General features: G+C 37.3%; 4 protein-coding genes across 7 annotated transcripts in view; 3 read left to right on the forward strand and 1 right to left on the reverse strand.

Moving 5' to 3' along the window:
- The window catches only part of LOC114363232 (tubulin beta-1 chain-like), a 24,248-nt gene extending 16,096 nt beyond the window's left edge, over nt 1-8,152 (forward strand). Inside the window, exon 3 of one of the 2 annotated variants that reach the window (XM_028318902.1) lies at nt 7,670-8,152. In XM_028318902.1, the coding sequence (XP_028174703.1) occupies nt 7,670-7,684 (15 nt within the window). In that variant the 3' untranslated portion in view covers nt 7,685-8,152. The remainder of the gene's footprint in view (nt 1-7,669) is intronic. The other variant, XM_028318901.1, reaches the window with a different exon arrangement.
- Nucleotides 1,631-8,052, forward strand: LOC114363233 (tubulin beta-1 chain). The gene is made up of 2 exons (XM_028318903.1): nt 1,631-1,804; nt 6,398-8,052. Exons 1-2 carry the CDS (start codon nt 1,748-1,750, stop codon nt 7,682-7,684), a joined length of 1,344 nt encoding a protein of 447 aa, XP_028174704.1. The 5' UTR covers nt 1,631-1,747; the 3' UTR covers nt 7,685-8,052.
- LOC114363235 (uridine 5'-monophosphate synthase) lies at nt 8,029-19,585 on the reverse strand. Of its 3 annotated transcripts, none has more exons than XM_028318905.1 (3): nt 19,485-19,585; nt 10,098-10,235; nt 8,029-9,745 (listed from the first exon to the last, which is right to left on the reverse strand). In XM_028318905.1, the coding sequence occupies exons 2-3, from the start codon at nt 10,233-10,235 to the stop codon at nt 9,242-9,244; spliced, it is 642 nt and encodes a 213-aa protein (XP_028174706.1). In that variant the 5' UTR covers nt 19,485-19,585; the 3' UTR covers nt 8,029-9,241. The 3 variants fall into 3 exon arrangements, with proteins under 3 accessions (XP_028174706.1, XP_028174707.1, XP_028174705.1); XM_028318906.1 differs by lacking the exon at nt 19,485-19,585 and adding an exon at nt 16,296-16,371; XM_028318904.1 differs by lacking the exon at nt 19,485-19,585 and adding an exon at nt 12,327-12,466.
- Nucleotides 19,586-21,214: 1,629 nt separating this feature from the next.
- Nucleotides 21,215-23,763, forward strand: part of LOC114363231 (tubulin beta chain-like) — a 31,369-nt gene continuing 28,820 nt past the window's right edge. The window contains exon 1 of the mRNA XM_028318899.1: nt 21,215-21,389. Within this exon, the coding sequence (XP_028174700.1) occupies nt 21,333-21,389 (57 nt within the window). The 5' untranslated portion in view covers nt 21,215-21,332. The remainder of the gene's footprint in view (nt 21,390-23,763) is intronic.

A 23,763-nucleotide genomic window follows, 5' to 3' on the forward strand; every position in this document is an offset into this window, starting at 1 on the left:
TAGTATCGATACCGTTATCGATAAAGATTTTTGTATATTCATTTTTTTTTTGTTTCCTTGATAGATAAATGTGGTCCTTCTGTCAAAAGACTTGTTAGTTTAAAATATACATAGTGATGAGACGCCACATTTTAATTATTCCCGCGTATCGCCGAGTAAACACCGGTACATGAAATGAAAGTACCATGACGTAGAAGTAAAAAATAATGAGCATGCATGGCGGCCGTGGGCATGCACTGTAGATGCCCGCATAATAATATAAAAAAATTTCAGTTTTGGAATGAAGTTAAAGTGTAATATTCATTTCAGTCGTTGCTATATTATTACAATTTATTACATTGGAACAAAATCACTTTTAATATTGTCTTTAAAAAATTGTAACATACAATGATTGTTTACCGCAGTTCAAAATGCATTTTGTTATTCGTGTTGGCTACTTACTTACCCCCTTACTAATAAAAAGTTAGACAGTTGTTGAACACTGTTTTAAGATGACATTTCCATACGTAAGTAGGTAGGTAGTACCTAAGTTTTATCTTACATCTTTATTTTATATTTTTTTAAATCTTTTTATTATCTATTTACTTGTGATTAGTTGGGAAATCAAGCATTTTTGGGCATTTATGGACCAGCATTTATTGTGTTCATAAAAATGGGCATCGATTCCGCTAAAAATTTTCAGCTGCAACGCGATTGGACGACGAACGAAAATCTGCTGTTTGACAAATCCGTATCGCGGTGTCGTTATGACAGCTAGATCAAATGATGCTGTAACGTAATTGGAGCGCGACTGCGCCTTTGAGTAAAAGCTGACAGCAAGCTACTTTTTCTCAAACGCAATTCAATATCAGCTGGATTGAATGAAATGGAGCGCTACTCGCGCGCTACTGGAGATGAAACGCAAATAAATTGGAGACATTACAAATTAGCGCAATCGGGGCCCTGGAGGCTCTGTAGACTGTAATAGGTATTTCCCACTTCCTTCTTAGAACTTTTTTTAGGAATAGCCTCCTGGTGATATTTTCACAACGAATAAGAAAAATATCTGCTCATTTGTACATACAAACACTAAGAGATAGGCTCAAAATTAGGGATTAGAAAAAAGTTATAAAAAAAATCTGAAATGGTGACACTTACTCATCTCCTTAAATTTGGCTGTTTTTGGGATACCTTAAATATGCGATTAAAAACTGAGTCATCTCATTGCTGATAATGATGATATTATGGCCGAGCGTGCATCCCCATTGGCCCATTGAATATAATTATGCAAAAGTTATTAAAAAAAACTGAGGTATGTCTCGTTTCTGTCGGGCCTGGGTCACAGATGACCGTTCTTCTTTTTAACACTTATTTTCACAAAACTTGCCATATAAATGAAATGAACGAAATAAAGCTTATAAACAATCAAATCACAGCGATATCTTAATACAAGAAAGATGATCCCACTATGAAGAACTTTTTTATTTTTCGTAATTTCAGAATTTTTAATTTTATGAGTATGTCTTATATATTTTTAAAACTAGATCAAACTAAAAGTTTGTGGCTAAAATCACTATTAAATGACGCAATGCGACAAATTTTATCGATAGCCCAATTGAGGCTCGTCCCCATCACTATAAAATACGCAGCTTTGGTTCGTCGCACAGAGCGAATCGCGATTATTCTTCAACCAGCCACGGCAGTACGTGGTGCGTGCGGAGCAGAAATTTTTTAGTGATTAAGTAATTTATTAAGTTCACACAACAAAATGAGGGAAATCGTGCACATCCAAGCCGGACAGTGCGGAAACCAGATCGGTGCTAAGGTAATTAAGTTTCTTTTGTTTGATTTAACTAGAAATTCCATTTTCAAATGTGCGAGAGTCGGTCGGCCGGCATTTTGTGACGCCCCAGTGGTCTCATTAAATTGCTTACGAATACCTTTTTTGAGTGTTAAATTCCACATTAGATGTCGGGTTAAGATAAATTGCGGCGTATTGAGCCGATTTGACATCGAATCTGACCATTTTAGACTTTGCAACTCGGGGCGTGGTCTTCAAGTTATCGATCAAAATTGCAATGACTATCATTCAAAAGACCGTTAGTCGACGATTCTCTCACGTTTTACGGTAATAATGTGTGTGAAAAGTGATGAAATAGCGGATTTTTGGTCTGGCCCCACCTACTGAGTATCGATCGACGAAACTTCAAGTAGGTTGCCGGGTGGGCAAGATATTCCACGTGTCGCCTTCGCTATTCTTTGTACTGCAGCTCGTTCACTGCCATGGTCCGACGTGACGTATTTCACTCGGCTTTGACGTGTGTACTTCCAAGATGAAATAGGCAAAGTTGTTAGGTGTTCAACAATGGGTTCATTCTAATAAAGGAACTACACACCTTATTTAGTCGTACGGCGTTGCATAAATTAATTAATTAATGTCACATAAGAATTATGTAATCTAAGAACGTATCTTTTATTACCGGGCACTCATAACGGATTTTCCCGCCAGAAAAAGACCGTTACTGGTTGAATAGAATAGGGCACGCATTTTAACCGGGCCCAAGGTTGCGCCCCGCGTCCTTTGATAAGGGACGACCAATCAACGCGCGAGTTTTATAACGTTCGAAATTTGACGCAACAAAATAATAAAGTATGTTTACCGGCCAGATGTCGATCGCCTTTGAATTTTTTTTTAAGCAATGAAAAGAAGTCTGGTGGGTGTACAAAGGAGCAAGAACCCACCTATTGATTGTATTGTATTGGACTACTCATAGAAATAATTTGGTTCTGATTAAATAGGTGTACCACTTGTGATAAGTAATAAAATTGGTTCTTCGCAAAAAATTAGATGAAAACCTGAAAGAAATAATTCCGTGGGCGATTATTTGGCTCTTATTCGACTAAACTTATGTGATACGATAAAAAGTCTTGTAAAATACGAAATTACTATAAAAACGAGTTTATGGCACATGCACAAACGGCAAAAACATAATTACAGCATAGGAAGGAACTGGGTTCGACGACCCGCGCGCTTCCGCGTGCTAAAATAGAGCATTCAGTTTTATGACGATATGAAGACTGCTTTGAACGTTGAAACTCCCAAAATGGCCCGTAAAACTTTACACCGATGGTTTTCATGTTTCTAGTGAACTAAATATCTTGACAACCAAAGTTGGACGACAGTGGGATGTAAATTTTCAGTCGGCAATCACAAATTCGCGATATAACACCTATCCCTAGTCTAGCATCTAGCAGACAAAAATGACTAGAATTAATCAATAATTAACTGAAAATAACAAGCTATCAGCAGAAAAACAACAATAAAAATTAAAACAATCTCTAGCTGCTAAATGTTTATTTTGTTTTGATGAAGTAACTGAAAGTGTTATGAATTGATTTGAAAATATTTAAAGATATTTTTTATAAATAAGATTAGACTAATTTGAGAACTTTGTTTAATGTAACTTTGTTATATCAAAGCATTAAACTATACAGCAGTATTTTTCTTGTTTACTTTTAATAAATTTTATCTTATCAGCAGAAATCAATTTCTTCACAAATGACATCACTGCTGATATTGTTAGATAGTTAGTCATGTTTTGTTTTTCCTTTATTTCTGTTAAAAATTAAGGTGTTAATGTCCAAAAATTTCTTAAAATTCAGTAAAAGTCATACATACTTATTTTAATATTTTTTTAAGTTTATATTATATTATATTATTATTAATCTTCATTCAGTCTATTCTAACATTTCAAATAGATACCACTAACCAAAATGATTAAAGTCTCATTCGTCAAGTTCCCAGCAGATGAAACCTTATTAGTCTTGTTAATTGAATAAAAACCGAGCCAATTCCAAAGAAGTTAATTAACGATCTATACTCTTAGCTGATTACAACGTTCAGTTGACGACTATTATGTGCTAAAGTTAATTCAAAGTAATTGCAACCGTTGTAGTCATAGTGTTGGTAAAACTACAGTCGGTGAAACGCAGGGTACCTCTGAAAGTTGTGTTTTTATTGTAGTCAATAAGTTTTATATCAAATTCTGTCAGGAAATACATGCAACTAAGTCAGGTTATATTTCAATGTAGAAAAGAAGCAACATTTTATACGAATGAGTTTTTTTCTTATGAATCATGTTCGCAACTATGCAGACTGACTCCTAATAATAATACGGTGACGAATTCGTATCAATAATAAAACAATACCGAGAAGTTCGTTCATTCGTTTTTGATATGAGATTCTTATAGGCGAGTATGTAGTAGGGGCTTAAATGAGTATTCAGCCAAATAAGGGAACTATTCGAGTGGCGACCACGGGCTGGAAGACGTAGCGTGGGCAGGCCTCCTACTAGGTGGACCGACGATCTGGTGAAGGTCGCGGGAAGAGCCTGGATGCGGGCAGCGCAGGACCGTTCATTGTGGAAAACCTTGGGGGAGGCCTTTGTCCAGCAGTGGACGTCATTTGGCTGAAAACGAAGGGAACTATGTATTCAATTTGCCAGCACTAAACTGGCAAACTCCACATAGGTAGTACAATGTCCGCAACGGATGCCTTCAGGTTCAGAATGTCCAATTCCCAAAATGTCCAACGGTTTCAAAATGTCCAATTCCCGGAATGTCCAATTCCCAAAATGTCCAATTCTCAAAATGTCCAATTCCCGAAATGTCCAATTCCTGAAATGTCCAATTCCCGAAACGTCCAATTCCCAAAATGTCCAATCTACTATTATGATGGGTTTGTTAAATAAGTCCTCATAGGCTTTCTTAAAAATATTTAATAAATAACCATACTTAAATTTAAACAATTATTTATTTATTTACAAATTATTCTTTCCTTTTTAGGTCAATAGAAAAAAATATAAATAACTATACATACTTGTACGAGTATAAAGTGCAGTAGCTACAATTTTTTTCTACGTACTTTTTGCAAATAATACAAATTTTATATGTTTATATGCCGATTTTGCAAAAACTAAACTCATTCGTACATAAATACATTAATTACAAATTTTTAAGAAAGGCTATGAGGACTTATTAACAAACCCATCATAATAGTAGATTGGACATTTTGGGAATTGGACGTTTCGGGAACTGGACATTTCAGGAATTGGACATTTCGGGAATTTGACATTTTGAGAATTGGACATTTTGGGAATTGGACATACCGGGAATTGGACATTTTGAAACCGTTGGACATTTTGGGAATTGGACATTCTGAACCTGAAGGAACGGATGGTCTCAATTTTAACGCGACAAATACCTAGGAAGCAGTTTTTCCAGCGAGTTGGCACCGCTCCCACTTGCCCAACCAATTTGGCTGCTGAGATCATGGCAATGCAATTGCTATAACAATCTAGCTGGACAGTTTTATCCACTCGCTTCGTAAAGTTCTCCAAGTTGTCAGTTAAACTATTTCAGTATCGAGTTAAGGCTTAAATAATAAAGTTATGAACTTATGACTATGTTTCCATATAAATTTCATCATCCAGTTATCAGAATACCTATATGATTCGTAATGACGGTGACTGCAAAATTTCTTCCAAGCGACTTGGAGTCTTGCCATAACATATTGTTCACTTTATAAAACGGTAATAAAATATGATATTTAGACCAACCTGTAATTATACGAAAGTTGTGCTTGTGATCATGAAATGTTACTTATTTTAATAACTATTTTCTAATCGTAAATTCCAACTAGTCTAGGTCAGCGTTCACCGATAGACAATTATTTCCTTAGTCTAGATTTATAGATAGCAATAATTATGATAGAGACATTCTTTTTCTTGTAACGGATAAAATATGCTTTCTAAATTTTCTATTAGCGCGGCATGAAGCGGCCGTTATCGGCTAATCTAAATTCATTGTGAATGAATTATCGATAATATCTGGCTGCCGAGAAAGCCGCGATATAATCTTTTGTTGGCAACGCGCTCGTTAATTGACGCCGCAATATTAATATTGTACAAAGGATTATGCGCGATCCGTCCTCAAAATGTCAGGTTTCACGACAGACCCCGACCCGCTGATTTGTGAAGTACAAAATAAGAAACTTGCTCGACGCTCTCTACTTATATGGTGCCGTTACATATGGACGGAAAGTAGGCGACGGTCGTACTGTTAATTTTTTGCGGCAATTATGTTTATTCATTACCTTAAACCGAGTCGTGAATTAAGTAAGCGGAATGGTACCTGTAAAATCGATAGCTAAGTAGAGCGACCTCATAAATATTATGGTAATATGGCGCGCCAAGGGACTGTTGTTGCGAACCCCGTCGCTTGGCAACTGGTGACTCATCCGGGCGCGCGCGGTGCCGGTTCGCGATAATCCCTGCATCGTAAAACGGAAGCCAAATATATAACTAAGTCTGAATGCTGTCTATAAACAGAGGTTGTAAAAGAAAATTTATTGTTTCAGTTCTGGGAGATCATCTCCGATGAGCACGGCATCGACCCCACCGGCGCCTACCATGGCGACTCGGACCTGCAGTTGGAGCGCATCAACGTGTACTACAATGAGGCCTCCGGGGGCAAATACGTCCCCAGGGCCATCCTAGTCGATCTCGAGCCCGGCACCATGGACTCTGTCCGCTCAGGACCTTTCGGACAGATCTTCCGCCCAGACAACTTCGTCTTCGGACAGTCTGGCGCCGGCAACAACTGGGCCAAAGGACACTACACCGAGGGCGCCGAGCTCGTCGACTCAGTCTTAGACGTCGTAAGGAAAGAAGCAGAGTCATGCGACTGCCTCCAGGGATTCCAACTCACACACTCACTCGGTGGCGGCACCGGTTCCGGAATGGGCACACTTCTTATCTCCAAAATCAGAGAAGAATACCCCGACAGAATAATGAACACATACTCAGTTGTACCATCTCCCAAAGTGTCAGATACAGTAGTAGAACCTTACAATGCCACACTCTCAGTCCACCAGTTAGTAGAAAACACAGACGAAACCTACTGTATCGACAATGAGGCTCTCTATGACATCTGTTTCCGCACGCTCAAACTATCCACACCCACGTACGGCGACCTCAACCATCTGGTGTCGCTCACCATGTCCGGCGTGACCACGTGTCTGCGGTTCCCCGGTCAGCTAAATGCGGATCTCCGCAAGCTGGCCGTGAACATGGTCCCCTTCCCGCGTCTGCACTTCTTCATGCCCGGCTTCGCTCCGCTGACCTCCCGCGGCAGCCAGCAGTACCGCGCGCTCACCGTGCCCGAGCTCACCCAGCAGATGTTCGACGCCAAGAACATGATGGCGGCCTGCGACCCGCGCCACGGCCGCTACCTCACCGTCGCCGCCATCTTCCGTGGACGCATGTCCATGAAGGAGGTCGACGAGCAGATGCTCAACATCCAGAACAAGAACTCGTCGTACTTCGTGGAATGGATCCCGAACAACGTGAAGACCGCCGTGTGCGACATCCCGCCCCGCGGCCTCAAGATGGCTGCCACCTTCATCGGCAACTCCACCGCCATCCAGGAGCTGTTCAAGCGCATCTCGGAGCAGTTCACGGCTATGTTCAGGCGCAAGGCTTTCTTGCATTGGTACACCGGCGAGGGCATGGACGAGATGGAGTTCACGGAGGCCGAGAGCAACATGAACGACCTGGTGTCCGAGTACCAGCAGTACCAGGAGGCCACCGCCGACGAGGACGCAGAGTTCGACGAGGAGCAGGAGCAGGAGATCGAAGACAACTAAACCCCTCTCCACTCTCACACTCTTACCACCCTCCCCCGCGTCCCTCGGGACGCCCGCATTTCTTTGCTTGGTATTTTACAGTAACAAAAGTTCTGAATGTTAGTTTTACCTAGGGAGTACACGTTGATGTCTGGTAACATGAAGTTGCGTTTACATTCCCCCAGTTTTCCTTGACCGAAGGGCGGCTCTCGGGTGTTTACTTGGTAAACAGGCCCCATGCGACGTGGCCCCTTCGCCTGACCATCTGGTGCTGTGAACACACGTTGACACAAAGGAAATGATCTTTTTTTGATAAGGCTGAACTTGATTTTTTAATACCTAAGTTTAATTTTTAATTGTAACCAGTGTGATGAGTTTACATTGGCTTTTTTGGTAAACTAAAAAGCTAGTAACGTACAATTTTCGAAGTCGATCAAAGTTTTTAATTATTATATTCAGCTGGTGAATAATAAAACTACAATGATTTTATGTGGTTGTTTTATTTATTACACACTAACACATCAAAGATACTCAAACTACCAATAGCTAGCTAGTTACCAGTTCCCCATGTTAGGTCACACATTACGTTGTTCTATTATTACTACACCACATACACCCATCATACACCTATCTACTTCTAGATCTTCATTTGCAAAAAACAAAACTAATACCTAGGTAATATTGCACTGCACACACACGACATTCCTTCAGTAAGTAGGTTACTTCCTCTGCCAACTAACTGCAATATTTGAACCGCAAGTTAATGCAGTCCATTAATTCAGCAGACACCATTAATATGATTAGTCACATTATTATAATGCGCCGGACGCACACACGTCGCTACTTCCTCGCATAACGGCGCTGATTAGCCAGCCTACTACACACTATACAATAGTTAGCATAAATTGAACAATAGGTAAATAGGTACCCACCCTACCGAATACATAACATAGAACAATGAAATAGATAGCAATATCTTCACTGGTCAATTTGATTCTTCTTACTCATGTGTAGGGTCATGTCATGCCATGCCATGGATGTTTCATTACATCTCATGGGTCATGCATTAGGTTTATACCCGTAGTCCCCACCGAAACTTTAGTGGGATAAAGAAAGAAATTGCAAGCCAAAAAAACTTAACGGGCTGCTCACCCTAATTCCGGTTAGGGCAAATTAACAAAGAAGCCTTGTATTTAATGAAGTAGGTAGGTACCTAATGTAAAAAATAATGTTTAGTAGGTACCTACTACTTAATACCTTATGATTAATTTTGAAGATATCAAGTTACCTTTCAGCGCTTTATTCTAAGCTTAGTGATTCCATTTCGCTGACCCATAAATCTACATTAACTTTAATTACTTAATTTAAATATAATTATTCATAGTTAAAATATTAATTAATATTAGTAGGTACACAATTACAAGTGAAATTTATTTAAATTGTGCGTAATAATAGTAAGAGTTAATTAAATACATTTAATTAGGTGCTCATTTTATATAAATAAATACTATTTGTGCATCTAATAATTCTGCAGAACCATTGCCTAGGTAAGAAAAACTCCAATATTTTAAAGGTATGTTAGCTAGGAGTAATTTCATCTCCGCTGTTGTGCATAACACCAAACTGGCACCCTTTGATGTGGTCTGAAATAATGTCAACAGTATCATCTGTGATTCTGCCGGCATCCCTCAGAATTTGTGTTAAATTATTCAGTGTGAAGAGCGATACTACTTTGACGCCATTTGCTTTTAGTACACTAACGCCACCTTGTTCGCGGTCGAGAACTACTATGGCGTGCGTGACGTTTAGTTGCTCGTCTCGTAGCGTACGAACAGTTTCTAGTACGCTGCCGCCAGATGTCACTACGTCCTCCACGACGAGGCAAGTTTGGTTTTTGTGGTAGACTCCTTCGATGAGTTTTCTGGTGGCATACAGCTTGGTTTCCTTGCGTTTCATGATCATGGGGACGTCGGTGTTGACTGACATAACTGCTGTGAATGGTAGTGCGGCGTACGGCACCCCACACAGAAGGTCGTGGTTTATTTCGGAGGCCAACCGCTGAAGATGCTCTGCTACTGCAGACTGAAATAGAAATAAAATATTTTAATTAAAGTTATTCAATAATTTGAATAACTTTATAAGTGGTTGCTGTATTAGCTACTTCTAAGCACTTTTTGTACATTATTAGGTAGGTTTATAGGTAGGACACCTAGGCTGACGGCCCCACTAAGATGCCACTCCCACCCCTGGCATCTTATCTATTTTTTTATTCACAACAAGGAAGCTCTTGGCCTGCATCTCAACTGATGGAAAGTGATGATCAGGCTGAACCTCTTCTCTATTTAATGCATTTCTTATTTCTTTTGGGGACGTTCACGCCAAGAAATTAACTGCCACTATCTAAATTATTGGTGATGATAGTGAGGATACTGACCATAATCCTCGGATGCGAGACCACGACCCTGAGGTCGAAGTAGACTGGCGTGCGCCTGCCGATTTTGGCCTCGATGTCTCCCAGGCGGACGGCGCCTGCGTCGAATAACTCTAGCGCCAGCTGTTGTAGGGATGACATCTGGAACACATCATCATCATCATTAAGTTCTTAGAGTCTTCACTGCAGAAACACGAGTCTCCATTTTATCAGAGGCGAAAATTAATTTGATTACGTTGAAAATAAATATTTCATACTTTCGAGACGACGTGGATTCGATTTAAACTTCTGATTGTTGGTTCTGATTGTGATCTGTTTAAGGGTAACACGGTACCACAGAATAAGTAATAGTATAACGGTACCTACAATAAAAATGATAGAAGTTCAAATCAAGCTTCTAATTGCCATAATCTCTAGCCTACCCTACGCAGATAAGTCATTCTTGTGTGCCCAAGGATAATTTTATATAAGAATACATTTTAAAAAGTTTCAGGGTAGCGACTTGTTTAATAAGTAAATATTTAAACGCTAGGAAGTATGACATAATTATTTAGGTATTAATCTAATTATAGCCGTTATACTTCTGCAATCGCTAATTAGATGTCCCTTGACCCCATAACTGGTTATATCTGATTAATTACACTGTTTAACTATTCAACAACTGGGAAGGTATTTATTAGTTTATAGTTCTGCTATGGTTCTGTCATCAGTGTTTCACGAATGTTCTAACATTCGTGAAATATCATCATAATTGATGCATGACATGACGCAAAACAACACAAAAAAGGCTCGTTTTCAGGGACTTAAAAACATGAGAACAAGGGCGGATAAAATTGAAATATTTGTCGCAAAAATAAAATTTGAATGATAAGTTTCTCTGAGTAAACAAGCAATTCACATGTTTTTAAAATCTGCATATTTTAAATTAATATGCTGAATAAAGTTTTTCTTATATTGTTATGTCTAGTATGACATACAGACGTGCTTAGATTTTTTTATCTTCTAACTTTTTGTGGTCTTACCAGAAGAAGTGGATCAGGTTTCGATAAAAAACGTCTACAGTGGATCTAAGAGCAATAAACATGACACTAATGATTATTGTAGGTACACATTAATCAGAGTAATAAATTAACTCCATGAATGAACAGAGCGTATTGAGTAGCGCCCTGCGTTCCCACATCATTGCCCAATACAATTAACAATAGAAAACAATAGTTATACTGTTCCTTGTATGTGTCGGCGGCTGAGCCCGCCTGTTTTATTTTAGTCGCAATTACACCTTTAAAGAAATCACATGTTTTACTGTTCCAACCTTCTGACGTACGTTTTGTGGACTTAACAGTAATATACCTGAACATAACGTATATCAATATAATAACGTACATCGGGTATATAAAATTAACGTACAATTATGTTTTGTGCTATAAATAGTTATAATTTGAGTTCTCATTTTATAACATTACATAGGTACAATTTTACACACACACTAAAGGTCAGTAGAGATTAAGTGATCCAATAAATAAGAGAGCGATTTGTTTATTTTAATCTTAAAGACCACGCGTCATATTAATAAAAATCTTGGACGACACAATTTCAATTCAATTTTAATTAGTTATATCTCACATTGAGTTAAGTAATAAATGGGGTCTATTGTACCATGTCGGGAACTGCTAAGATTGGTTGATGATAGATAGATAAATAAACAGAAAGTTAGATAACTTTAGATAAACACTTTGTTGTAAGTACACAAAACAAGAAAAGAAAGAAATAAAATGCTGAAAACTAACATCGTGACTTGTGTCATGTCACGATTTTTGCTTGGGCCTCCTCAAAATGCCTCAATAAAAATTATAAATTAATGTAGGTATGTTTACTTAACTGTTAAATGCTGAAAAAGAACTATTTAATTGTATTCTATTTACCTAAAGTACTAAGATGAAAGGGACTCGAGAAAAGCTTTTACAGAAGTATGGAAAAGTTCCCTGAAAAGGGCTTCCTTTAGACTTTTCCAAAAAACTGAAAATAGTGTCATTTTCACAATTTCTCGAGTGCCATGAACATTTGCGAGCTTTTGTGTCAGTACCTACTGACTAACCGTATCTGAAATTAATTGTTTTGTAGGTTTTTTCGTTATTTCCAATAAATATTTGATATTAAAGGTGCTTTTCTCGAGTTCAAAATCGACTTTGTAGCGTCCTTTCACAATACAGAAAAAAATATCAAACAACTTACTTTTACAACTTTAACCACGAAACTTCAGCGCACTTTACAGTCCAAAATCACCAAAAGCACAGTTGTCTCCAAGTAAATAGTCGTTAAACTTGTTAGGTAAATATTTATTTATTTATTACGCGGATATAAGGTGTAGACGGTTCGCATATCAAAGCACTAATGAGTCAGAATAGTAAACATTTTCTATATAAGTTGGTCTGCAACTTCATTAAGATAATATTGATTGATGCTTTATGCATACTAGATGGTGCTCGCGGGTTTTTCCGTGAGGGTTTCAGTTTTCAAAACAACGATTGGAATGGAGTTAAAAATCTTTACCGCGCTTTTCAAGGTGCTTTTTTTTCGTAACGGAACCCTCTTTTTCAGAAACGTTAACAAATGCCTAGCCAGTAGCGGCGTAAGGGGGGGGCGGTAGGGGCGGTCCGCCCCGGGTGCCAAGCATCAGGGGGTGACAAAAGTCGCGCAGATTAGTACTCGCTGACGCATCTGCATGGCAAGGACGGTCGTGATGTCATGACAGGGGGTGCCATTCTGGGGTGCCTTAGGCTATAATTTATACCAACCTATGCTACGCCGCCACTGTGCCTAGCTAGGAAAAGTAACTCCCAGCCTCTATATTTTGGTAGGAAGATTCGAAGACTCGAACCCACGACCTTCCGCCTGAGCTATAATGTCAAGGAGTACAAACCCAAAGAAAGTAACATTTTGACAGGTCAAAAAAAATGTGTCAATTGACTATGTTTGGTGTCATAATGACTAAAAATTATCTACGGACTGTCTCACGTCCTCTCTGACATTTCCACTTCCAAACCTCTTTAAAAGTTAATTTAATTTAACACTCTCAGTCGATACAATCTCAAAGAGCCCATTCCGAGTCTCATCTCGGCTAAGATTGGTTTTAAGTTGTCATTTTGTCATCCTGGCTCCGAAAATATCAGCATCAAGACCACAAATTCCTTCTTAACACCGCGGCATGATCAGTCCTTAGACTAAAATAAGTCTTAACAAGAAGAAAATAAGGTAGACACTTCTGGAAGAGTTTGAAAGGAAAGCAAGTTGATTTGCTTTTTTTGTACATGACGGGATACATGTTGCTATTTTAAAGAGTTCTCTGTGAGAATTTGAAATATGTAAATGTAACTAGTTAAAAGTCCCTTAGTTTGAATGGCTGCTAAAACTATAGCTATGCGAGTTATGGCTCTCCTTGAACCACTTTTAAAACTAACTGTAACAGGAAGTTAGGTATGAACTACTATTTAGTGAATATCATCCAAGACAAGACATCCAATTTAGTAAACATCTCAAATTCAGCATTTTCAAATTAATCAGGTAATTCCATATCTGCCATTTTACCTCACAGCTCACATAATTATTGAACAATGCTTTTACCACTCTAAAAAAATTTCGACTCTACTCTGGAGATTGAAAAAAACTTCATAATTGGTTCAGTGAGAAACTAAGTTCCTGAATTGCAATAGAAAGCCAACAGACAGGCATTCGTATTTATATTTAATCAAGGATCTATTAATATGTAAGTATGTATTATAAATAGACAAACAACTGCGTACTACCTACCTAACTAAAAATTCAAGAAAGCTAACCATGTGTTTTCCTGCGTCATCTTCCCATAAACTACCGAATTTCACCAAAAAATCGTAAACCCATTTTGATCAGGTAATCGACCGGATCGTGTAAACATCCAGTATTAGACACTTTTACAACAACTAGTTACTGGTCGTTGCCCAATTTGCGTGCTTTGGTAAATCCTATTAAAAGAAGTAAACCGCCAGAAATTTTTGAACCGTTCTTAGGTCTAGCTTAGTGATGTCACTTTATAGCTCTATTGCGAAGTTGCAACAGGTTCCCCTACTTAGTTATTTAGTTCAATCACTAATTCAGGAGCTATGGCATAGCATAGCTTGGAAGAAGGAGGCTGTAAACGGGTAACGCAGGGCGAGTTTCACTGGTAACTCTACATAAAGTTGTTGACAGTTATCATAATTAATTATCGAGGTTGCTGATTTTTCACCTGTCAGATCTGTCGTCTGGATAAAATTAAATCATCTAAGACCTGTGGACCCTAGAGTTGTAGTGTAGTTTATCCGACATAAGTAACTATTGTTCCTCAGGACTCTTTCCCACATAGACTGCAGTATCTCGTTTAGTAATACGAGTATCAGTCTCGTTTTACGGGATCCTACATTACTGGATCCTGCAAAACTGGATTGCTGTGGGAAAGGGTCCTATTAAGGTATCGGAAACTTTATCAAAACTTACACAAGCATTGCATAACAATATCGTCTGTTACACAGGGACAGACTGAAGTGACGAAACGGTTGAAAAAACTGATTTGCATACCAACTTTAACCCTACAAGGCTCAATTTTTTTTTAGTGCGCGACAAAAATATATTGGTTGTAATTAGTGATCAGAAGATAGGAAAAACTTATAAAAATAAAAATAAAATCATATTTTACTGAAAAATCAACTTTTTATTTTAGTTCCACATATGGTACTCTGAGCCCTAACTATAATTTTTGGTATTAATAATTAAAATTATTATTCTTAATAAAATGAAATAACTATTACCTATTTAACTTTTTTATATATTGCAATTTATAATAAACATAATCATATGAATAATATCATAAATTTGTTATTTTTTATTGATGAAAAGATCTAAAACAATAATAATTATTATATTCATTTAGGAAAAGTTCTACGCGAAATTTGAGATAAGGACGTTTTACTTTGCAACCAGGATATTTGCATCGTTGTCTTTTTTCACCCCAAATAGGAAATGCTCAAACCCACCACGTCTGATATCACGAGGAGGTAGTATTGATGTACTTGGCTCCAGGTCACCGAAAGGGCGATGGAGCGTGCTATACTCGGAGTTTCCCTGCGTGATCGAATCAGAAATAAGGAGATCCGTAGGAGAACCAGAGTGACTGACATAGCCCGCAGAATCGAGTGGCAGTGCGCGGGGCACATAGCTCGTAGAGCTGATGGCCACTGGGGCAGGAAAGTTCTTGAGTGGCGACCACGAGCCGGTAGACGAAGCGTGGGTAGCCTCCCACTAGGTGGACCAACGATCTGGTGAAGGTCGCGGGAAGTACCTGGATGCGAGCGGCTCAGGACCGGTCTTCGTGGAAATTCTTGGGGGATGTCTTTGTCCAGCAGTGCAGTCCAGAGTGTAAAAAGTTTTGGATGGACTGATTTTTTTCGATGTCATCATCACTTTCAGCGTCAGAAAAATCTTGTTCATCTTCACTCTCAGAATGAATATTTAAGAAACGCTAAATTTTTCCATTACGCAACCTTCTTCGTGACATTATCTGCAATAAAATCAAAATATTCATATGGTAAGTTGTCGTAAGTACGTAAGTAAAAACGGACACTAAAGCTCAACGTACCGTATGTGGAACTACAATAAAAATGTGATTTACTAATACGTTTACTATTGTAATAAAAAATACAACTTACCTCTGCAAAATATACACTTTTTTATAACACAGAGTATTTTTTTTCTAATCAAAACTATTCAGTAACTATTTTTTATTTATTTTTGAATTCAGACAAACGACTAACTTGTCACTTTCATTCAAATTTTACACCGAGTGCACTACAACCAAAACACGAACGACATCTTTAGGTAAAATTTCGTATTACTACATTGCTAAATGTCAGTAGCTTCTAATAAGATGCAAAAGATGTCGCTACGAATAGTTTTGTAGCTATAGGAACGATTAAAGTCGGTGTTCCACAAATGGAACTGGGTGCCTTGTAGGGTTAAGATACTTACCTACGGGGCTATTAATAATCTCACTTAACTGGATTTTATATCCGAGTGGTCAGTGTCAATTAGTTCCTACCTATCACGTCCCATCACCATGGTCACAAAATACCGAACATAGAAAGAAGTTTCTATGTTCTGTGGATTAAGTAAGTGAATTCTCGATGGACTGACCTTGACGAATGTTGCATCACATCACTTGTTAGATGTAAAAAGCAGAGCCTGTTCAGAAGATGATGATGGCGATGGTGTGATCGTGTGACTGGCGCAGAAAAAAATATGTATATAAAAAAATAGAAATGGAAAAAAAAAAAATTTGAGGGTAGCTGTAAAAAAACACGACCACTAATGTCTCTACTCTACTTTGTAGCATGTGACGGGTATTCAATATCGTATGACTCGTTTGACGGTTTAAAAAAATAAATGTAACTTGAATTTTGAAAAAGGTAAAAAGAGGTAAAGTAGAAAAAAAAAGTAAGCCTAAAATATTTCTAATTTATGTGCTGAGCGAGGACTGTTTGGTACAATTTTATTTTTAATTTTAAGTTTTAATTTGTAATTTTATTATGTTGTGCCAAATGAACGTTTTTTTATTTATTTATTTAATTTTAAGCGAACACACTGAATCTTCTTTATCTTATCCCAAAGCTGTTTGTTTCACGATCAAGATATTTCCATTTGAGATAATACGAATAATAATTAACATTAAACATAAATATTCCGTTCTGGAGCTACTAACTAATTTAATAGATGATTGGGTATCCTTGGAATGTAGGTATTTCTGTCACCTTGTCACCATCAACTTAAAAGCCAAGGGCCACATGAGCACAGTCCGGAAAATACGGAAGTAAAGAAAAAACTGAACTAACCACATAGGTACCTACCTACTTAGCTTAATAAAAGGTAGGTATAGTGCTCGTTCGTTTCAGCCAAATGACGTCCACAGCTGGACAAAGGCCTCCCCCAAGGTTTTCCACAATGAACGGTCCTGCGCTGCCCGCATCCAGGCTCTTCCCGCGACCTTTACCCGATCGTCGGTCCACCTAGTAGGAGACCTGCCCACGCTACGTCTTCCAGTCCGTGGTCGCCACTCGAGAACTTTCCTGCCCCAACGGCCATCGTCTCTACGAGCTATAGGTATAATAGTGCATTCATAGTCAAAGTGTGAATTAATAGAGGAGAGCATTGGTATGCATACCACCCTTAGATTAATAAAACCTAGATAGATAGTCAGTGCACGAAAAGTGAGGCAGTTTTTAGGGAGCCGGCACGGCTTACTCGTAAACGTCACATGAACTGTCAAAGTGAAAAATTGGTAAACACGTCCGACGAATTTTAATTAATTAAAACGGTTTGTGCTGTGAAAGGGTGTCTTAAATACATCAGAAAAACGAAAGAAAGTGACCAGTGTTACATTTCATAAGTAAGTACTACAATTCGACGCGTATTTTGCTTGAATTTGGCTTTCAAAAATTAAATACGGGAATGATACCAGTAACAAGAAAATTTATTTCCCAACTAGCTTTCCGCCCGCGGCTTCGCCCGCGTGTAATTTTGTCTGTCACAGAAAAACTTTATCGCTCGCGTCCCTGTTTCAAAAACCGGGATAAAAACTATCCTATGTTCTTTCCCGGGACTCAAACTATCTCTATGCCAAATTTCATCAAAATCGGTTGCGAGGTTTAAGCGGGAAAGCGTAACAGACAGACAGACAGACAGACAGACAGACAGACAGACAGACAGACAGACAGACAGACAGACAGAGTTACTTTCGCATTTATAATATTAGTTGGGATTGTTCGCCGTACAAATACACTTCCTTTTTTATGAAATCGAGACTTAAGTCGATTTATCTTATTGTTATCAGGTAGGTACTTTGAATTCAATAAATAAGTAAGTACATGATGCGTTTTGTTTTTGTTAATTATAAAGTAAATAAAAACGTATTAAAAATTTCCCTACTTTCGGGAAAATCGCCTTCACTGTCTACACTCCCCAACAAAATTGACACTAATGACATAAGATTTTTGCCTCACTCTTGACGAAGCGTTTGTATGAAGACTATCCATCTAGGTTTTATTAATCTAAGATACCACCTAGGTACTTTAAATCTTAATTTCCTTTTCTTTTTCAGAGAATTCCATTGTATTGGAAAATGCAGCCACTTTTTACAGGCAAGAAATAAATCAACGGTCATTATATTTTATGGCTGTAGAATTAATTTTATGCGACTTTTAAAAAAATACCTGTGTCTATCTCATAGAAAATGCAAGTCCGTCAGTCAAGATGGCGCCAAATGTCATTAGATTCCCGCGCGAAGGGTCGACGACCTCTTGGCTCGCGGCCAGATGAGCTAGTTCTAGTTAGTTCTCTAGTCAGGAACATTATTATTCGACCAAGTTCATCTAAAAACGAGGAAGCGCGTTAAGCACCATAACAGTTATAAGATATTCATTTCCCTGACTTGAGAAATGATGTGTCCTCCGCAGGAACATTAATCCCCTATACTAGGACCAAGAAGTTTTAGCGACAAAACATACCTATGTATGGCTAACGGTAAAAAAAATAGGTAAGAAGGTAAGGTACGTAGGTAATACCAGTTACTTCTTGGTAATTTATTTATACATCTATGGATGGCCCTTTAGGAAGTTGTGATAGACCTATTTGCGCTGTGGTCGATGATTACCTCAGACTACGCCAGAGGTCGTGGGTTCGATCTTCGCAGAATAAAAACATTAGTTTATCGTGTTTTCTGTGCTTAAGTTGCATACCTATTTATCTGATAACGGGTGCTCTTGCTTGATTGAAGTGCCTATGGATTATTTGTCAGTTTAATAAACTTGAAATGGACTAGCCTACCTACTTTATAATTTCAATCCCGAGTTGTTGACTGAGTCAGTGTTTATGGCCTAAGTATGTTTTCACTGACACACTTATAAAATGGAAACTATAGCCTAGGTATTCTCCACGGCAATCTCTCATAGCAAGGGAGCATACTAATTAATAAACTAATTACAATTTCATGGAACAAAATATCTTAATGAAAGCTACAGGTGAAATAAATGTTGTTCCTAATTTAATTACGGAACTTTCAGTTCAGTTTTGCTCCAGTTTGTTTGTACAATAACATAAGAACTATGACGTAAACAATATAAATCCTGGCAACCCTAAAAAGGTATCATTTGATTCCACAGATTAAACATCAAATTGACAGTAAAAATGGCGCGTACCGCCATTGTTTGGCGGGCACAGATTCTCAAATTGCAGACTGAAATCTCTTTGTCAGCCTCAGACAGAACCAACTGCGAATCATTACGAGCAAATAATTATCCAAAATGAGTCCAAATTGCATACAGAACAGACCTAGAAAAAGCTGGTATCGGGGTTCTCTTTATTTCCGTTCCGTATAATTTTGCCATTTGTCCCAAGCAGGGTTATCACTGGAAGGAAAGTCCTGAAAAAAAGTTGGAAATGACAATATAAATCCCAAACGCAGCGTAAGTTTAACAAAATACCTGAAACATTCCTGTAAAATGTTTCATTATAAATGAGAAAGTTCGGGCAGAGGGTCATAGTCCGGATACCGGCATTTTGTAAGCCACTATGTAAAACAAAATGTAAAATTATTAATTATAGACATTATAAATGAAGCTTCAATCATAAAGAAAGAAATGTCTACTCATGCAGATATTTAATTACACACACAAAGTCTCAAAGCAGACTTTGATGAATAATTCTCCTCTAAAATGAGTGACTGCAATGTATTATTTATTATCAAGCCACCCTTAGCCCTAGGCAATATCAAGTGTTATCAGAAGGGCTCCAAGATCTCTCCAAGCACAGGGATCCTCAAGCATGTATAAGGACGCTTCAGCTCTGTTCTTGAAAGAAAGAACGAAAAATAATATATTTGGTTCAAAAGGTCTACACTATACTTAATACTTACTTGCTGAAAAATTATAGAATGCATCACAATCAATATTCGTTTACCTATGAAGTGAAACTTTCTTTCAATTACCATTCCTATTAGTTCTAATGGAAAATAATAGTATTAGCGAACAATAATGAGCAAATTAGACTACTCTGGGCAGTGCATGTGAATATGGGGCTAGGATGACCATAGTTTTGGAAAAATCTGGACAAAACTTTCAAAATTTTAGACAAAACACAAGGGAGACGTAAATGTATTTCTTACCAATACGAAAAGCATTTCTAATAGGTTGGGGAAACTTCAAATATTTTTTCATTCAAATTATCCCCAAGGTAAGCGCCTCATTTCATTTAGGCAAAAAAAAAAAAACTATAAACTTGCCTAATTGTTTTCTTTTTTTTTCTCTAAAAATTACAGAACGTTTTCCTGTTCCTTTATTAACAGCAACCATATTACGTCTCGTGTTAAACAGGAAAGATGATGGTGATAAAAACATAGGAGTGTAGTTTTTACTTGCGGTTGACTTAATAAATAAAATATCCGCCCGCTTCGCACCGCATGGTCGCCCGAGTAGCGCATCGGAGTTGCAATTAGCGCGGGAATTAATTTATGGTTTCGTCGTCGCGGTGATTCATGCACAGTGTTGCCAGAGTGAGGAATTTATTTACCCGGATATTTTAGTAAATACCGTCAGTGGTCAGGAAATTATTGTTTTAAAAAAAATTTACATTACAATTTAAATATTTTGTACAATTGTAGATCGAACCTTCAAATTAGGACCGCCTCGCGTTATGGGAAATAAGAAAGCATATGAGACGGTATAATATAATGATAAATTTGGACAAGCCCAAAATTTACTAGATGGGAAAAGACTGAGAAGAAATCTGAATTGAAGGTAGATGGATCATGACCAAGAAAAGATGCTGATCATCTTTCTGATAAGGAAATAAGAAATCGGTGAATTACAAAAGGGTTAATACAAAATAAATAGCAGTTTTATTTGAATGTGTTGTGGTCGTGTCGTCACAACGTCGATTGTTGCGAATTTGTTATTAAATTCTCTTCACGCATGAACTCAAAAGTAAACTTCTTGTTATTTAATTTATAGACAGCCTTCAATTCTCCCTAAAATCGGGTAAAACCTCGTGCTGTCCTCCCCACACCCCAGGCCACATCACTCGCCGTTCCTTCACTCCACTCGCCTCGGGAGGCCGTTAGTCCGAAACCCACTGTCGCGGCGTCCACACATATCCACTAGGTTTAGTCACAAATAAGGTACAATGAGGGAAATAGTGCACCTGCAGGCTGGCCAGTGCGGTAACCAGATCGGCGCTAAAGTGAGTTTTTTTAAAAATATTTTTTGAAACTTGACAGTTGCAGATTCAAAATTTGGAACTCCTTGTTCTAAATTTAAAAATTACTGTCATTTTCTTACAGAAATTGAATTTCTTTTTTTAATTCAATTCTTTATTTAAATTTTAAATCTGAAACATCGCAATCTAACTTCTGATATTTATTTTGTAAGTGCAACCGGTAACCTACAGCTGCTCTGTCAATTGGACAATAGATTCGTACCAAGGAAGGGGATAGTCTTCCTTTTGAAGAGATTGTCAATACAATTTTAGATTTTTATCTCATGAATGAGATTATCATTATTTTTAAAGCATACCTACTTCTACTTTACTAAAAATATTTAAGTCCTGATATGCATAATTATTATGAACGTTTATTACGGAAGTTATTTCATGTTTTTGTTTTTATTTAGACTTTTCACTGCTTTTACTTCAATCTAAACCATTTTACTTAAAATTTTATCTACCCGTTTACATCGCTGAACTCGAGCAACTGTACTGTCACGTTAATCCACTATATTTACTTTCAAATACCGTTTGTAGATAATTACTTTTATAAAATCTCGTTACTTTTACAGACAGTAAAGATTAGAAAGCCAATTATGAGAAAGAGTCTAGCCCGACTAAGTCAATGTAATAAAATTCTTGCCTAACTTGCATTTTCGCGGCCACTCGTATTATTTATTATGTGCACTAACATATTTTTTGCATGATTTCTAATTTTACACGCGTACGATACAATCAGTCGCAATGGTCGATGAATTTCATTTACTTAAAACAACTAATTAATGATAAAAATAATAATTTGTGAAAACTCGATGAAAATCGTATTGGATTGTACGGATCTATTTAACATCTTGTCGAATAAATGCAAGTTCAAAGAAGTTTTAAATAAGGAACAAAGGGAATGGATTAGCTGAAAATAATTCACCATGAAAATAAAAAAAAGAAAACAGTAAAAATTGAATTCAACCTTTTTGATGTCCAACTACAAGCGATGTCAAAAAATTCAAAAATATAGGAATCCGACTTTCTGTTCCAGGGTTGGCAAAAGTATAAAAACTTTTACTCTCGTCTTCAGTTATATGAAAATAATATGGTCATAAATAAACAACCTATTTTAATCGTATTAAAATACAGCATGAATATTGCATTGAAACTTCAACGAAGTCAAAGGAATGCCGAATAAAGATTCAGCCCGCATGATAAATGTATGAGTACAGACGACAGCAGATGAACTGCAGCTTCTTATTTTGTTGTAAATAAGTTTGATTTTGCAACAAAAATGAAGATTCTGACGTGCTATCAACTGTACGCTGTTCTGTTTTTGTTATTCCCGAGTTCGAACCCGACGGTGGCCATTTGTGAACCAAATGTAAGGAATAGTTGTTATTATTATCAGATATCAGCCTACTCTTTAGTAATTATCGTTTTGAACATTATCTAACGAACATTGTAACGGTCATTTTTATTAATAACTAAACAAAGATTAACATGAGTAATGTTAATGAGTTGATAAAATCATTTAAACAAATATTAGCAGTTATTTAGTTAGTAATAAGCAATGGGTCAGTCAGAACAAAGAAAAAAATACAAAAACAAACCAAAAATTAACATAATAAGTACATAGATATTTCCAATAAAATAAATAAATAAAATAAGATATAGCCCCAATGACATAAACATCTTATTAAAGCCCAGTCTAGTTGTCAATTGGAATCAGTAGAATAACAATTCAGCTGTCACTTTCTACTGGTCAAAGTTTTTTTCTCCATTTATTTTTGGAGTTCTCCACCAGTCTTTTATTGTTCCTTATTCCTAAGTTTGTCTTTGGAATATTGATTATAAAGTCAGGTTACTGATTATTTTGATCTTAAATAAACTTTAGTCAACAAATAAGTTTGACTATTAAATCCACGCGCCGGCGCCAAAAGGTTGACTTCTACTAAATTTTTTGTTCACTTTCGTTCTTTGATTGAAAAATACATTTTTTGTCGGCGCATTTGGATATATTCCACTTTCATTGAACGGGTGAAACTAATACGCTTTTTCGCTTTTACTGGAGCAAAGCGGCTATGCTTTCTAATGTTACAAGCTGCAATTTTTAGGTATCAGGTCGTTGGTAAAAAACGAAGACACCGGAGCTTATGTTACGCTTGGAACTGCCACGAATTATGTTTTTATTTTTAATTTGTCGTCTTTGAAGTCGATGGAAAGGCAAATGTTACATGAACTGACGGTACAGATTTGAAAAAGAAAAAATACAAGATACACAAGAACTTATCACCTTTGGAGTAGAAAAAAACATACGTGTATATAGCAACATAAGCATTAGGTGAGGAGCCCTAATGTCCCTCCC

This window comes from Ostrinia furnacalis, unplaced genomic scaffold, assembly GCF_004193835.3.
Source record: "Ostrinia furnacalis isolate ACB-3 unplaced genomic scaffold, ASM419383v2 OfSCF7032, whole genome shotgun sequence".
Classification (NCBI taxonomy): Eukaryota; Metazoa; Arthropoda; class Insecta; order Lepidoptera; family Crambidae; genus Ostrinia; species Ostrinia furnacalis.

What these genes read in the sequence shown, in the direction of transcription:
- LOC114363233 (XM_028318903.1), top strand. Translation starts at nt 1,748, where the DNA reads ATGAGGGAAATCGTGCACATCCAAGCCGGACAGTGCGGAAACCAGATC. An exon ending in GAAACCAGATCGGTGCTAAG is followed by an intron (nt 1,805 to 6,397) that starts GTAATTAAGTTT and finishes TTATTGTTTCAG; the next exon opens with TTCTGGGAGATCATCTCCGA.
- LOC114363235 (XM_028318905.1), bottom strand. Translation starts at nt 10,235, where the DNA reads ATGTCATCCCTACAACAGCTGGCGCTAGAGTTATTCGACGCAGGCGCC. An exon ending in TCTCGCATCCGAGGATTATG is followed by an intron (nt 9,746 to 10,097) that starts GTCAGTATCCTC and finishes TTTCTATTTCAG; the next exon opens with TCTGCAGTAGCAGAGCATCT.